This window comes from Motacilla alba, chromosome 6 (genome assembly GCF_015832195.1).
Source record: "Motacilla alba alba isolate MOTALB_02 chromosome 6, Motacilla_alba_V1.0_pri, whole genome shotgun sequence".
In the NCBI taxonomy this organism is placed as follows: domain Eukaryota; kingdom Metazoa; phylum Chordata; class Aves; order Passeriformes; family Motacillidae; genus Motacilla; species Motacilla alba.
The window spans coordinates 29,188,347-29,205,259 of NC_052021.1; the positions used below are offsets into that span (position 1 = coordinate 29,188,347).

A 16,913-nucleotide genomic window follows, 5' to 3' on the forward strand; every position below is an offset into this window, starting at 1 on the left:
ACTTCTGCTCAGTTGCACACATAAAGAAGCACCCAAATTCAAGCATAACCACTTGGCCTGCCTCACTTTCATAATAAATTAGGCTTCTTTCAATAGCCATTTTCATAAGAACAGTAGCACCCAAAAAGATAAATTAGTTTTAAGTTATTTTATTTGACATGATTGAAGACACAAGAACACTCAAGATACAATCCAGACAAGTTGTGAACAGCTCCAAGTATCAGTGAAATCTGAATTTATCTTGCACAGAGGTGAACAAGACCACAATGGCTGGTTTTATAATATAGTTTAAGACTATTTCAAGCAGGTGAGTACTGTGACATTATGCCCAACAACTTTTATACTATTCATCCGCTTAAGCCACTTCATATCATAAATATGCAGCTTATCTTGGCTATTAAATCTCTGCAATATATAATTAGCCTTCTCATAATAATGCATTAAAACTCCTGTATATGAATATTGGTATACTCATACCACTGAAAACTGTCCTAACCACCACTGCACATTTATCATATTCTAGCACAATCAACCATTCCATCACAATTAGCTGCTAAACTTCAGCCTAGAGCTCAGTAACTCGGACCCAAACTTGCAAATTGCTGCTTAGAGCAAAACTCCTGCCAAGACCTTCTGCTTCCCCTACGGATAGCTGGCCTTGTTGTCTTTCCAACACTAAGTTGCACAATGTCATCTGAAACCCCTACCAAAAAAAATGCTCTGCAGGGGAATGTCCTGCAAAAGTATCACAACTACAATTCTAAAAATGCCTCATTTCCTAGTAAATTTCATATAAATTTTACAGCCTAACATCCTTTATCGAAATGGGCATCCACATGCCTCTTAAAATGTAAAGTTGTTTAATTGGGTTACTGTCTACAGACCACAGAATAATATTCTACTTAACAATTCTAATTCCTTAGAGAGACAAGCTAATTTTCCATTCTGAAAGAGGGCAACAAGGACAGCTGGGAGTTTGTTCAGTAGTTCAGTGCTCTGCAAAGATAAGCTTGATAGTGTTCTCACCAGACTGAAGGAGGAAGTGCAAAAATATGTAAACCACGTTTTACAGTTACAGGGATTTCAGCAACAAGCCCCTGCTCGGATCCAGATGGGATCTTACAAAAGGTGAATGAGAAAGGGCAGAGAATCGCTGCTGTGCAGGGAACTGTGCATCAGAGGAGCTGCAGAAACCACCTGTAGCTTTCCCTGCAGACAGGCTGGAAACAGCACAAACACCACAGGCCACCTGATCGTGCAGGTCACCTCCTCTTCACAGGGGACACAGGGGGTGGCAGCCTTTTATTAGACCAAATCCTGTGTTAAGGCCACTGAAAACAAATCTGTGCAGAACTGGACAGATTCAGCTGAACGTAGCATGCAAAGACAGCAAAGCCTATTTTTCTGTAAGAATTTTGGTTTTTGGCAGGTGGAAGTGGTAGACAGGGACTGTGTCTTACCTGCAGCTACAATACAAGTGTGTTGCCTGGCTTTGGGAGGTAGTTTTTCATTTGTTGTTGTTGTTGTTTTTTAAACTAGAGAAGATCCTTATTAAAAACCCAAAACCTAGTGAAGAAGCTGTATACCCAGATTTTACAACCTGATTTTTGGTTTTACAGGAGGATTCATCCATTATTATGAAGAATTGCTGGAGATGGAATGGTCACCATCTGAAACAAAGAAATGAAAACCCCAGCAACAGACTATTGCATTTGTGTGATGTGCTTAGCTGGTATGACTTGCATTGCAGGAAGAATGTTGTATTCTCTGACACACCAACATTTCTTTCCTATTATTATAAGATCGGCCTTTTAAATTTCATATCTTACCATCTTTAAAAGCCTATAATTACAGAAGCTGATTGAGAAACTGTGTTATTTAAAATTAACAGCTGAATGAAATCAACAGAGGCAAAGTGCATTTTTATACAAGAAAATAGCACTGTAGAAAGAAAGAGTCTGTACAATATTTAAATATTGTATATACATAAAATTATATTGTTCATAACTCATCTTAAAGTTTCTCTTGTTTGTAAACCATGGAAAGCAGCACACACAAAAAAAATTCCCAGTATTTAGCTTTTAAAGCATTTAGCAGGCAGCAGGAAATCAACTGCTAGCAAGCACACTTTGTAATTATAGAAAGTATCCAGCAGGATACTGTGACTAGCATTCTCCATAGTCCTTTATTTATTTATTTTAAAGCTGAATGCAGAACACATTTCCCATTAAATCAGGGAATTCTGCAGGAGACACAGAAAACTCAATGACAAAATGCAGTAGATCAGTTGTCCAGCTCTCTACTGAGGCAAAACTCCAGGACAAACACAGAAAGTTTAAGTGCAGGATTGGAACATAAATAAATGAAATAACTGATAAAGCTTTAATCTCCCAACAGTGTCAGTAATGGATTTAACTCATGCTCAACTTTTTAAAAAGGAATGTTTAGATTAATAATTAACATTGCAACGTTTTGAAAATGTAATGAATTCCAGCAGGTAATCAGGCAGCTCTGCATAAATGCATTGGAAAGTGTCAGCATTTTAGGGTGATTCTACAGACTGGTACCACTCTGCTAATTTGGAGTGGAATTAGGATTTCAATCTGAAGTTGTCAGTTCATGACAGATGCAGAATGAACATTTCATAAGTTTTCTTCCTGTAGCATTTTGCAAAATAAAAACTATTCTAGTTGCAAAAGAAATTTTCCAGGTGAGCATGCTTAAGGAAACACTTCCACAAAGTTGTTATTCAGAAAACAAGATGCTACCATGGCCACCAGTGCACTTCTCCTGCACCAAGAGCTCTGTGCTCACTGCCAGGTAAGGAATGCTTTATTTAGTGCTATTTATAGTTTCATTCTATTGGTTTCTACCTTCCACTTCATTGACCATTCAACTCAACCCAGCAATATATATTTTACTGAATTAAAATGTTTGCTACAAAAATATGTATTACAGTATTTTAGATCTGAATGTTTTGTCTCTTGTGAATTGTTTAAATGTTTCTAGACAGCCATCATCTAGCTGTGCTTCCAAATCTTAACACAGGAATGAACACGAAAAAAAATATAATCACCTGGGGAAGTGCTTGATAAAGCAGATGGCTCAGAGGGATGCTGACAGGCTGGAGAAATGTGCAGACAGGAACCTCATGAAGTTCAGCAAAGGCAAGTGCAGAGTCCTGAACGTTGACAGGAACGAGCCCATGCACCAGGAGAAGCTGTCTGGGAGCAGCCTGGCAGCACAACACCACCTTGGCACGGTGGCAGGCAGACACTGAGCGAGGCTGGCTGAGCCAGCAATTGCCCCTGCCACAGAGAGTGGCACCAGCCTCTGGGCTGCACTGGGAACAGCACTGTCAGCAGGGCCAGGAAAGGGATCACGCCCTGATTCAGCCCTGCTGAGCCCATGTCTGAGTGCCAGGTCCAGCTCTGTGCTTCCCAGGACAAGAAGACACAGCTCTGAGACCAGCAAAGGGCCATGAAGGGGAGAAGGGACAGGGGGATCTTTCATGTGAGCAGAGCTGTGAGAGCTGGGGCTGCTGGACTCAAGGAGGCTCAGGGTGTGCTAGGAATGTCTGAGAGCAGACAGGAAAGAGGATGGAGCAGACTTCTCAGAGGTATCCAGTGAAGGAGCAAGAAAGAGGCAACACGCACAAATTTAAACTCAAGAAATTCCTTTTAAGCATAAGAAAAAAACTTTTGCAGTGAGGGTTGTCAAGTAAGTTGCCTGGAGTTTAGGGATCTTCATTTCGGAGACCATAAAAATTGGAAAAAGAAACTTGTTCTGACTGATACTGCTTAGAAAGGAGAGGTTTAGTCAGATAGTCAGTGGATGTCCCCTTCAAGCCCAACTACTCTGTGATTCTGTGGTTTCAGATGGAGACTAATAAAAACAAGTTCAGAAGACCCAAAAGAGAAATAGGTTTGTTCTTAATATTATTTTCCGAAGTAAAACGAGGGTAATGCTAGCTAATTAGTCTGACAGCTTATTCTGAGAGTTTTACACCAAAGGCCTTGTTTTCAAACTGGAGCAATCAATATTAGGCCCCCAAAACACATATGTATTTCCTAAATAGAATTTTAAGAATTTCTGGGGATTTTCTTCACTCATAATTTAAGTAATTGAGATCCTATTTCTTTGAGTCATTAATTTTCAGCACTTTAAATTCTGAAAGCACTGGGAAAAATCAAAAGAATATAATAAAACTACTAATTTGTTCCCATTGCCAGAGGATGGTGCTGTTTAAACAGATATCCCACACAGATAAACCCCCTACAACAGCCACGTGGGTTAGTGAGTTTTTCTCAGGAGGAAGAGGAAGAAGAACAAGGCAAAGAGATTACAACTTGGTACTCTTTTAACTAACCTTCAGGACCCAACAATAATCAGTGTTTATTTTATAAAGGTAGATCTTTAAGCATGCGTGAGTAACTTGGTAACTTTTACTACCTCTGGAACTTTTGCTCCCAAAACTTTTTAAGGGTCTTTCGAAATGCAGTCCTTGGTCACCAAAGGACACAAACACAACATACCCCACCTTACTAGCTGTTCTCATGTAGCCTGCTGAAATTCAAGGCGATGACATGACAGACAGAAGTCAAAAAATGGAACAGTGGAAGATCAGTCTCACAAACAGGCTGTGGCGGGGGAAAGGCCCGTCAGTAATTTAGGAAATCAATACCAACTTTGACACTTTTAGAGGTCGCAACATCAACAGCCATGGCTTTGATTTCAGTGTCCCCAAACTGCATCAGCGTTTTGATCTCGCGCCGGTTGGGCACGGAAGCGTCAGTTCCCGTGAGATCCAAGCGCAGGGTGCCGCACTTCTTCACGCCGGGCTCGCTGATGAAGCTGACGTTGTCTTGCTCCGAGCTGTAGATATTGATCACTATTACTAACTGAGAAGGCTTGGCAGGTGTGTAGCTGCGTGTCACAGTCTCTCCCAGGGCTACAGACTGGTCGGCTGAGATGAATTTGTCGAAGACGTCGGTGCACCAGCGCGTGCCGTCCTTGACGAGGAGCTTCTCCGGGGGATGCTTGCCCTCCACGAAGCGATTGAGCACCCCCACGCCGTAGGTCAGCGGGGAGCGCCGCACCTTGATGACCGCAGGGTCGAGGCCGAAGAGAACAGCTCCTTTGAGGATGGTCAGCCCCACATCCTGGGGAATGATGACCCGGCACCTCGAGCCAAAAGCGCTCTGCACGGCTTGCTGGAGCAAGGGGGATTCAGCGAAGCCGCCCACCAGGAAGAGGAACTTCACATTGGTCACCTCTGGCTTATCAAACACCTCACCTGAGCAGAAACAGAGACCATTCGATAAAATCCACTTTAACGAGGCCATGCAAGTGAAAATGGCAATGTCTGAGCGCGCGGAGTGTTCCATGCACATGATCTGAAATTGCCACGTCTGTGCCCACACTGCCACCCTCAGCACGCACCAGCCCCACTTCTGTTATCTGTAGTGTATTTCACTATGAATTCACCCATCTCAAACCATACAACATTTCTGAAGTGGCACTTAAAACCGACCCTTTATTGCATTCCAGATAAATCACTCCATTTCAAATTCACTTATTGTTTCTGACCCAGCAGAACCACGATAAATACCCTCTGCAAAATAATCCCTCTGTACATTTTCACAGATTTTCCTTCTTAGCTTAAGCCCACATTCACTTTCAAGAAAATCTTGCAGGGCAGTTGTAGGCTCACTTTTAGTTCATAAAACTGAGTTACCTGTCACAACAGTTGCAGTCCCAGGTGTCTCCCTCCCTGCTCACATATAAGCTGCTCTATACTTGTTGTCTTACTCAGTTCTGAAATTTAGCTAATAATCCCTCACACATGATGAGCAAAGCTAGATATTTATTCCAAATAGTGTTTTGTAATAGAAGCAACACTTTTCTTACCATAAACATTATACTCTACTTGATACTAATTTCATCTTTGGCTAGGAAGACCTTAAATAGTCCTTAAAACTTTCCCAATAAACACATGTCACTTTCCATTACTGGACAAATAAATTCATTGCTGCTAAAGCCATGCCTGGAAGTACTTTTACCATGATGCATCATTTACTATTTATGCTTTAGAGATGTCAGTGATGGTCACGAACAAATGTGACCTCCCACTAGAGAGGAATGAACTGGAGGTCTTAATAGCTGGAATAGTCAGAAGTGAGATACAACTCTAGCATAATTTGGTTGTTGCCTGCACCAGGAAAAAGAAAGGCAGGATCTGGGTTTCTCAGTGGATGTCAGCCCTCTGAATGCTTGCAGCCCTGGAAGCATAGAGTAACTGGAGCTTAGTAACAGAAATTATTGACACTCAGTAAGTAGCACTAGAGCTGGGCAGGAGTATGTACTCAGGACACATCCCTTACTTTTATTGTTTTCCTAGCTGATTTGTAGAGAGCTGCAAGTTTCAGAACTGAATTCCTTGTCCACAACTGGTGCATACCAAGAGGGTTGTTACTGGGTTGAAAAGGGTGAGCAAAGCTTCAGTTTGAGCTCAGCCAGGAAGTGGCACCACACACAGATACGTACTCAGATGCTGAACGATCTGGTCAATCGTAGGTTTGAAAAGAGCATTCATTGCATCCGGGCTCATCCTCAGCATTCCCTGGGAGGACCACTTCACAAAGTCCACACTGCAAAGGAACAGTGAGAAAGAACATTAAAGCATTGCACCTGAGCTGTGAAACAACCAGCATTAAACAAATTAATGAGTTTACAGAATCTGCGTGCATTTTCCTTGGAACAAAGTGCTCCACCTCACCCCAGCCTCATACCAACTGCAGTTATGTAAAACTTGAAGGGAGAATTATTATTTTGGCTTGTCTAATTGTTGTTTTCTTTGCCTGATTGCCTTCTGCAGCATTAGCAATGCTCAACTGCTCTCTGAAACAGCTGGCAGTCAATGCAGTGCTCGCTCATCTGAAACAGCACTGATTCATCCCCAGAAGGGCAGCATTTAGATTATAGCAGGGGCAGGCCAAAGCCACTGGAAACACACAAGGAAAACAAGCAAGTTGGGAAGCCTCAGGAGGCACAAGAGAGAATTGCATTTTTAATGAGGCATAACATTTATTAAGTGAACACAGGAATTATGCTATTCTATCACTGATACACATCTGTATAGCTGAGTAATCTCCCTTACATCCATGCACATTATATGTTAACCTTTACACTCTTTCTATCCTCTTATCCAATTGATTTGAATTCACTTAAAGGGAGCATTTATCATTTCCTCTAAGATTCACCATTAAGACTACTAATGAAAAGGAGATAGCCTTGTGAGGAGGAGGATTTCCAGAAATTTTTAAAGATTTCAGAACCTCAGTCTTATTTAGAAAACAACTTTTAGCTGGAATCCTAATCATTTAAGCTACAGTACATTTACCAATAATTTCTGAAACAGATGCAGGAGTTTCAGCCTGCATACTACGTTCAACATTGGCTAGTTAAAAAAATTAAGGTACAGGTACTAAATATCAGGCCTTCCCCTCTCGGGTCCCAAGCATTCTGTCCCAGACTCTCATGTTCTCTTGCTCATTCTCTTTTACACCATTAAACTCCAGGTTTTCTGAAATATGTAAGTTCAAGAGATCTAAAATGCCCATTTCTACTTTCTGCTCACTTCCTTTTCTACAGCAGCCCACGATATTGTCATTTAGGGTGACTTCTTGATACTGAAAATCATGAATTAAAATCTCTGGAGGGGATTATGTCTCCCTGCCTATCAAGCAAATTATCAAACTTGCTAAATACTATAAGAAGCAAAAGCCTGCCATCACTTCAAAAGCTGAATGCCTCCCCTTCCAGAGCTTTATGCACTAGTGTATGTTTTCTCCAGTGATCTGATACTGTTAATAACTTCCCTCAAGCCATGAACGTATTTAAACATCTCACAATCTTGGATTTTATTCCAGGATCCAGGCCACTAGAAATTAAAAGTTTTAGGCAACAAATTATGCGTTTGACCTGACATTCCTAATTAACACACAAGAGACTCTCAGTACACAGTCAAATAAAGTGATGCAGTGGTGGCCTAACAATAGTTGTAGAAAGCAATACCTATAAAGTGCAAGTCCTGTACAGAAAAGCTTTTGCAAGGAACTGATGAAAACTTTTCATTCTGGAAACTGCACCAGATGCAACCCCATTTTCTCACCCTTCCACTACCCTTCTGCGCTATTCCCTTTCAGTCCTAATGTAATTAGGATATTTTAATTCTTTGTCTTTGCTACCAGTAGTTCATTCTGCATCCATGTGCTTGTCTACTCACTTGCTTTTCCTCAAGGCATGCTCTACACTGTGACCTCGGAACTTCTTGTAGTAGTCAATGAAGGAGAAGGGCAGGGTGATGTTCAGGGGGTTGGTCCTGTCGGGAGCTGCCGCCCGCTTGCGGGACTCAAACGCGATCATCAGGTCCACCCAGGCCGCAGGGCGCTTGATTTTAAACTGCTCAATGAAATCTTCCCCAAATATCTTACACAGCAGCTTCTCGAACTCGTAGTCCACACCTAGAGAACCGTATGGCCCACCTGTGGCACAGACAAAACACAGCTTTCATATTTGGGATATGCTTTAACATTCCTATGACATTTCCAGCTGGCCACACACACATCAGAACAACCCTCTCGGGACTGTCACAGGAGAAGGTCCACAAAAAGAGCATCTTTGCTAAATGTAACAGCTGGTCTAAAACACAACATGGTCTTACCTTTGCCTCACTGCTACTCCTGTATCATCATAGCCACTCTAACACTACACTATAAATGAGTGATTCAGCCAACCAGCAGCTGGGTTATACTATTTTTGAGTGCTGGTCTCATTTCAGGAAGAACTGTCAGTAAAATGCAATAAAGGCACACATTTCCTTCACTGACAAGCCAAAGCATTACATAAATATGTAATACACAATCTAATTACATAAAGCAAGCAGTGGAAGTGACATTACCTGTTGCTTTGTAGAGCTCCTTCAGATGTCCTTCAGGGAGCCTGATCTGATGGACAGTCATGTCCACTGTGCCTCCTCCGCTGTCAACCACGATGTACCGATCACCTGGAATGCCAAGGGGACAGGCCAGGGCCATTTACACCACTGTGAGCACACCAGCTCACTGCAGTGAGAGCTCCTGAGGGCACCAGATAAGGGAGAAAAGGGCCTACAGACAGCCAGCAATGCCCATGCTGAAAACTTGATCTTTGCTAGTAATTATGACACATTGATCGGTAACAAATATCAAAGTCAGGTGTCAAAAGCTATTGGTGTAGGACACATGAGAAGTGGGACTGCTCATGCTGCTGGTGTATATCCTAGTGGGCTACCAAATATTATACCATATTTACAAAGGAAAATATTCCAGTTGTGTGGCTTTCCACCATCTCATTAATAAATCTTATTATGCTAGAGCATACAGAATTGCAGTTCAACACTTGTAACTAAGAGCAGCACGTGAACTCGTGGTGTTTTCCTTTTCCCCTTTATAACCACTGTGAGAACAATGCAGTGCACAGCACCTTTGTAGGAAACACAATATTTGCCTGCAATACAAAACCAGTGAGAGCAGCTTGCTCAAGAAAGGACAGTACCTTCCTCCAGCTCAGACCAGATCTCTCCTATGACATTTTCCACCATGAAGGTCCGACTCTGCCGGTTCCGGCGCACGTGTTCCTTCCCTAGTGATTGACAGACAAAAAAGTTACTGAGTCTAAAAAAGCATGAAGAAATAGACTTAAAAACTGCAGGAAACAAGTGCAAGGAGGCTGACAGATCTGTATGTATCCCCTCAGGTGTACAAAAATTATTGCACTGGGACCAGGAAAGTTAGAATGAAGGAAAGAAGGAAAGAAGGAAAAATGGTTTACAGTCACCCTGATCTTCCTTGATACTGTTATATATGCTTATTTGTCTTTTTATCAGTATGAATTACCTAATAGAAATAAAGCTAACTAATCATGTATAGTAACAATCTAATAATAAGAAAGCTCTAAACAGGTCTGACTTGCAGTTTTTCAATACACTCTGGCTTGCAATGCGTGTGCTGGCAGCAGGGTGGGGGGCTGGCAGCCAGCTGTGCTCACAGCAGCCTCCACCACCAGCAGGTGGCAGCCCCAGCCCAGGCCCAGACATCCCCCCCTCCACCCGGGATGGGAGAACGCTCCCACATTCCCAAAGCCACTGCTCATTTTGAGCGCTCAGGCAAATACGCCTCCCCAAGCTCTCAGGATGTCAGTCTACTCCAAAACAGGCAGCCAGAAGCACTGCTGCTCAGATTATTCAGAATTAATCTTAAGGACAAGTAAGAATTAGAATTAATCTTCAGGACACAGTGATCACCAGGGCTGACCCTCACAATATTTAAAATACACACAGATTAAAAATTAAGTGTAATCTTGCAAGAGTATTATAACAACCCATTAGCTTACAAGACTTAACTGCTACTTTGGCATTTAAAAGATGCAGAACAGTCTGTCAAGAGAAAGCATAGTGAGAACCTCTGCTATTTATGCTTCTAAATCAACCTCCATAACTGAACGATCAAAAAAACCTACATTCCTTGTGTCATCATCACTCACCTTCAAAGGCACTTCATAAAACACTACAAGAGAGGCAGCCTGCCATGAGTAGAATTTTTTTCTGAAAATACCAGCATGCAAATCACAGAATGCACTTTGCTTCCTATTTCTGTAGTGCCTGTCATCAGAAAATACAGCATCAGCTCCACTTGCTCCTGCACCCTCCCCAAGAAGACTCCACGATGCAGAGAAGCTGCCCCAGCCTCAGTGCAGGGACTGGGCAGCACAGGGAGAGCTCAGGTGAAGAATTCCATGGCAGCACAAGCACTAGGTCCAAGCGAGGGCCTGTCAAGCCCACAGGAATCAATGGCAATCCCTTCATTCCCTCCTGTGGGCTAGAAGTGAACACAAGAGCCAGTCTTTAACTACAACTGAAGCAAGATTATCCTTGCTACTATGAACACTAAAATTTCTGTTTTGACTTCACAGCAATAATATGGTCCTTGGAGTGCTTCTCTCTGTTTATATTTAAAGGGTTTTTCTCCTTAATCTGTTCTCAGCTTGTCTTGGGTGCTTGCCATGCCTTTATGAAATTTTAATTCCAACCCCAAATTAATTCACTCCAAACTTTGTTTTCATTAATTTTGACATGAAACCTTTCTCATCCCCAATAGCTTTTTACCATACAAAGTCAAGAATGAGAGTGGTACCCCCACCCAAGAAAAAGCCCATTAGCAGAAATCCATGATCTGCCAGATTCTGCCCAGCTTCAAAACCTCAACCAGATAAACTCCTTTATTATTTTCCCAGAAGCAAATCCCTGTGTTGTCTGAAAGTGAGTTCATGTAAAATCACATGGAACTGGAACAGTTCAGGGCACGAATGAGGGGGACAGAAGCCAAGGGGCCCTGAAGGGACAGAATCTTGAAAACAGATTGTGTCCTGTACTCTGTGTGGGCCTCCAAACACTGAACACATCTGACAAGTGCTGGCTGGGAGAGCCATGGATTTGAGAAAATGATGCAGTCAGTCTGCCTAACTAAAAAAAAAAATGCTCTGGTAAGTGCAGAAATAGCTCTTCTAGCTTAAACTCCCACTTGCCTCTACTGTTTTGACCTAGCAAATGTGACAAAATACAGACTCTCCTGAAAAACTCCTTCTAGGATAGACTGTCACACTACCATCAGTATCAGGGCAACTGTTACAATTCACAGAGATATACAGAAATATGCACATTAAGCAGCTATCAAATCTTACTGCTGCAGGCCATTTTTCTTTTTTGTTTCCTCTATTTGCCTCCAGTTTCAGTAGGCTGCCAAGCCCAAAAAAACTCTGGTGATGAAGGATCTTCTGTCAAGTGACTTACAGTGCTCCAATTTCTGTCCCTCCCCTTCAAACAGTGACAGTAGCAACAGATCCCAGCTCAATAAATCAGAAGTGCGTTATCCAGTTGCTCTTCAACATGCAGATAAATTCATTGCTACATTCCAATGCCATGTGTGCCACCAAGTGTTGGAAGTCATTAATGATATTTCATAAAGATGACATCAAAAAGCATCTGCCAATACTTAGGAACACCTCAGACTAATTGTTTCATTGCAGATCCAGTTATTCAGCACTGCCTCAATAATGCAGACAATCAAACACATAACTGCTTCCAACAAATTGAATGAAAAAAATGATCCAACATGAAGTACTAACTTCAATTAAGACAGAAAAATACAGTTGTGAAAATACTAAAAGACTTCTACAACACCCAAATAAAGGCAAAACAAACAAGCTGCCTGCATGCTAAAATTCAAGTGTGTATTAGGAAGAAATTGTTCCCTGTGAGGGTGGTGAGGGGAGCCCAGAAAAGCTGTGGCTGCCCCATCCCTGGAAGTGTCCAAGGCCAAATTGGACAGGGCTTGGAGCAACCTGGTCTCTTGAAAGGTGTCCCTGCCCATGGCAGAGAGCTGGAACTAGATGATTTTTGAGCTTCTTTCCAACCCAAATCATTCTGTGATGTCTGCTGGGTCAACATATTAACAAGTCTGACCATGGAAAGCAGCAAAATAGTTTTTAAAAGCAAACTGATGCCAGCCTGAAACATTTCAAGAGAACAAGGACAACAAGAAACGGTGAGAAACCAGCCCTGGGGGACAAAGCAATGAGAATCTGCAAAGTGAATGAACAGAAGTACCCTGTGTAAATCCAGTTCCAATAGTGTCACTCGGGCTGTAGCCATTGACAGGTGCCCTACTACTCAGGTCTATCATCTGGTGCAGGCGCAGCTTTCGGCAGTAGATAGAGGCAGCCTCGGGTTCCAGGGCAATGATCAACTGCTCGGGGTTTTCAGGAGATGCCATTCCTGCCTGTGAGAGAGAAGGGGTCAGAGAAGTGGGGTGGGGAACCCTGCAGCCCCTCTCAGCCAAGGCTGTCCCCAGCCCGTGGGCTCCGCTGGCTCACCCCGCAGAGCTCACCCCAGCAAGGAGCTGCTGCCAGGGGGAAAGTATCTGGGAATTGTCCTGCCCAAACTGCACAGCACAACTGCACAGGCTGTAACAGGGAGGTTTGCATGCACTTACCATGCTAAGTGTCTAACCGAGCACTTGTGTACATGACAGGTGGAGAAACGAAGAAAATCGGTTTGAAACCTGTAATAATTGGCCTAAAACCTGAACTCAATTCTAATTAACCTGTGAATCTGCCAGCTAACAGGGGCCCCAGCCTCCTTTTGCCTCTCCTTGCCACAACAATATTTTAAGTATGTCTTTATGTCCCAGATATTCACAGTCCTTGCCAAAATGAGGTTCCTGCACTGTTTAACTGTATAAGAATATACAATACATTTTGCCAGTAATGCATCTTCTGTCTTACAACCAACATTTTCTATTTCAAAATCCATTGCTTTAAAGTACATTCGCTTTTATAACATCTTCAAAATGCTCAGTATATTCAAGGAGACAAAATACAACAGGGCAGGTTCCCTAAAATGTAATGAGAACAAGCCTAAAAATAATATCACATTATAAAATCAGCATTTGCCATTCTTTCTATTTTCTTACTGGATTTTCAGCCTTCAGACACATATATTTTCAAAAAGCCACAAGTTCTTATGTAACTACATCAGTCTCAGAACTGGGCTTAAAGAAAAATATTCAAAGAACAGCTCACAAAGCTGTTTTAATTTCTTTTCCCTGGTACTTCTGCCTACAAAATAGACAACTTTCAACTCTTTCTGCCAACTTTTGGGTTACTTGCTATTGCTTTTCAGTTAAATGCTGAGCACTAAAGCTTGCTGGCAAACAAATAAAACAAAATGAACATTTTTCTGCTTCCACAGTCAGTCTTCCAGCCTTCAACTCATACACACACACACTCACACACTGTGGTGTCTCTTGAGCATCCCAAAAAGGAGGACTGCAAAGGACACGGAAAGTCTGCAGACCTGGACTGGAATTTGGCTTCTTTCATACAGCTACACTGTGGGCTGTGGGAATTGCTGCCTTATCGACAACTGCAGCCAGAAACTCAAAGTAAAGCTGGTTTAAAAAGTAGTACCAGGGTAAGACTTGAGACACAAAACTGTCCTTCATATTTACTGACTCATTTTATCCTCTCCATCCTAAGTAACATAAACAGATTCTGAAAGAAAGCATCTTCCTCACTGTTGGTAACAAAAAAAAAATAAAGTTCAAAACAAGAAATAAGTTCTAAAATAAGAAAGAGTTAAGAGTTGAAGTCTTAAATCATGGTTGCTCATTATTTTACAAGCACACCATGACTTATGGTCACTTTACAGCCTTTATTGCTGGTGGGCAAACCTTTCTGCTTCAGTTACACCCACTGGACTAAACAGCATGATCCAAAATCAGCAGAACTGTGTGGGAAGGAAAATATTGTACAAATACTGCACAATTTCAAACCTCGCCAGCTCTGTAAAACAGATATTGAAAAAAATACTGTATTGAAAAGAATGTTTGCAACCAAACTTACAAACTTTGGAAAATAGATTTACATCAGCCAGAGTTACCCTAAAATGTATAAAAAGAGCATCAATTAAGCACAGACTCTCCTGTCATCACATCACTTGTATGTGAGCATGCTGGCACAAGCAGCCCCAGAGCTGTGCTGGGGATGAAGATGTGCCTTAGGACAAACCCAGTCCCTCCTGTGACCCATCTGGATGCAGCAGGCACAGGCAGGGCTGGTTTCATGCCAGCTCACTTCAACATCACTTATCTCCAGCTGAGCTTTTCCACACAGGAAGTTTTGGTCTGTTGCACTGGAAAGAGCAACATTTCAGATCTGAATCAATACTCGGGTCCAAAACAGATTTGTCTGATCTGCTTAAGAATTCCACAAATGTATGGTGTCTGCACACAAACTGTCTTTGCCTTTGGAGAGTTTTGTTAAAAGCCTAATCTGGATCTTGCTGAAGTTCTAAGGGCAGCACTTCCTGCTCTATCCAATAAGGGCTTGGAGAACAAATACCTCCTGACTACCCTGCTTCAGTTTTTACTTGTATTAAATCCATTATCATGTCATGTAAGAGCTCTGAATCTGAGTAGCAAGTGGGTTTTTTTCACTATCTAGCAATGTGGATGAACTCAAGAGTGCTCAGTCTGCTCCTTGCACGGGGCATGTGTCAGCAGCACAGACAATTCTTAGTCTCAGATACACCTAAGCACTAAAGACAAAACTGTATTTTAGGGAAAAAAATAAGTTTGTTGCCAAGGATATTAAAATACAAAGGCTACAACCTAAAGCATCTGCAGTGGTGACAAGAACTGAGCTGCACACACATGGGATGCACTGGTATTTTGTAACTGGTGGTGGTGGTGGGGAGAGGACTGTATTAATTGCCAAATCATCTGTTCTAGGGGGAATATTAGTACAAACTCCCAAGGCTGGTCCTGCTAAAAGCAAACAGTAAACCATTAACAATAACATTTGCTTCCTCCCCTCCTCCAGCAGTCTGCACCATGAACTTTTCACACTGCAGCCAGGAGAGGAAGGCAGTGACCTGCAGCGGATGGACTCGAGCTGTGCTCTCAGACCCTCCATGCACAGCAGATGCTATTCTTGCTCCTTTTTCTCCCTAGCTATGATTTTAACATACCCAAAATATCTCCTGAGAAAAACATGTAACAGAAATGACAGTTTTTAACAGTTCAAAGCACAGCTGATCCTAACACAACCTCATGAAGAAAATGCTGAGGTTTTTAGTTTAAAAGCTTTTCTTACAGAGTTTGAAGGGCCAGTTACAATGAAGAATGTTTTGCTTCACATCATAAAAAGACCATACAGAAAATCTTTTACAGTGAAAGGTACAAGGCATCCAACACATATTTTATATGTAGACACACATATATGTATATATACACACACAAATATATATTTACATATAAAAAATATATATGTATGTAGGAATCAGTATTTCATACCTGGTTTATATAGTATTTCTACTTAAACCATGAAAGAGAGCATATTACATATATATCTATACATCTATACACAGCACTGAGAAAATGGGAGAGGGGGAGATGATAAAGGAACAGGAGACCATAAATACTGCAGGGGAGGAATGGAGCAATGAGGTTGCTTTAAGACAAGCTCCAAGAGGAAGACTTAGGCAGTGCATCTGTCCCATCATTACGGCCAAGGGACAGATGGGAGAAAAATATTGAGCATGCAGAGAAAGAGGAGTGGAAACAGCAGGCAGCCAACATGAAGAAACAGTGATGCATTTGTTAAAATTATTAATTGCAGGCATTTGGGAATTTGCTGTATTTTTCACTTTCTGCTTTCTGTCTGCCTCACTCCGTGTTCTTGCCCACTGCTGCCCAAGCACTACTGTAATAAACACCAGGGATTCACAAGTTAACAGGCCTGAGCAGGGCAGATCTAAACAATGTCTCAATTTTCAACATTCTAGAGATCATTCTGGCAGTGGGACAGACACACCAACTTGCTTTTGCCCAGGGCAGCTTACAGCAGACTTTAGAACACAGAGCAGTGTCTTGACTCCAGCCTGCTAAGGAGATTTGCTTGCTCCCATAACCCCCACTATCAGTCATCACTTATGGAACATGAAGGAAGCAGAAAGCAATTTCCCCAGGAACACAAAAGTGGAAAACTCATCATGGGATTACAAAAATTATTTGAGCATAAAAATTTCTTGAATTAATTTGCAAGGTATTGCTGCATGTGTACACCTGGAAGAAGCAAAGAACACTATGAAAAGAACTGCTCCAAAATTCAACTTTGCTCATATGCCTGAGGACTAGGATTTCATTTTTTGACAAGAGAAGTCCCAGACCTCATTCCCTCCAGTAGCACAGGTCTGTGTGCTGGTGCCAGTGCATTGCTGCTCATTTGCCAAGATGCATCATGGACAGCAAACT

At 42.1% G+C, this 16,913-nt stretch overlaps 1 protein-coding gene across 4 annotated transcripts in view; it reads right to left on the minus strand.

Moving 5' to 3' along the window:
• Window positions 1–133: 133 nt before the first annotated feature.
• HSPA12A (heat shock protein family A (Hsp70) member 12A) overlaps window positions 134–16,913 on the minus strand; it is an 82,285-nt gene continuing 65,505 nt past the window's right edge. For 3 of the 4 annotated variants that reach the window (XM_038140657.1, XM_038140653.1, XM_038140654.1), the window contains 6 exons: window positions 12,707–12,878; window positions 9,598–9,684; window positions 8,963–9,067; window positions 8,288–8,546; window positions 6,547–6,650; window positions 4,662–5,296 (listed from right to left, as the gene is read on the minus strand). In XM_038140657.1, the coding sequence (XP_037996585.1) occupies window positions 4,662–5,296; window positions 6,547–6,650; window positions 8,288–8,546; window positions 8,963–9,067; window positions 9,598–9,684; window positions 12,707–12,878 (1,362 nt within the window). Of the gene's footprint in view, window positions 5,297–6,546; window positions 6,651–8,287; window positions 8,547–8,962; window positions 9,068–9,597; window positions 9,685–12,706; window positions 12,879–16,913 lie in introns of all 4 variants that reach the window. The other variant, XM_038140656.1, reaches the window with a different exon arrangement.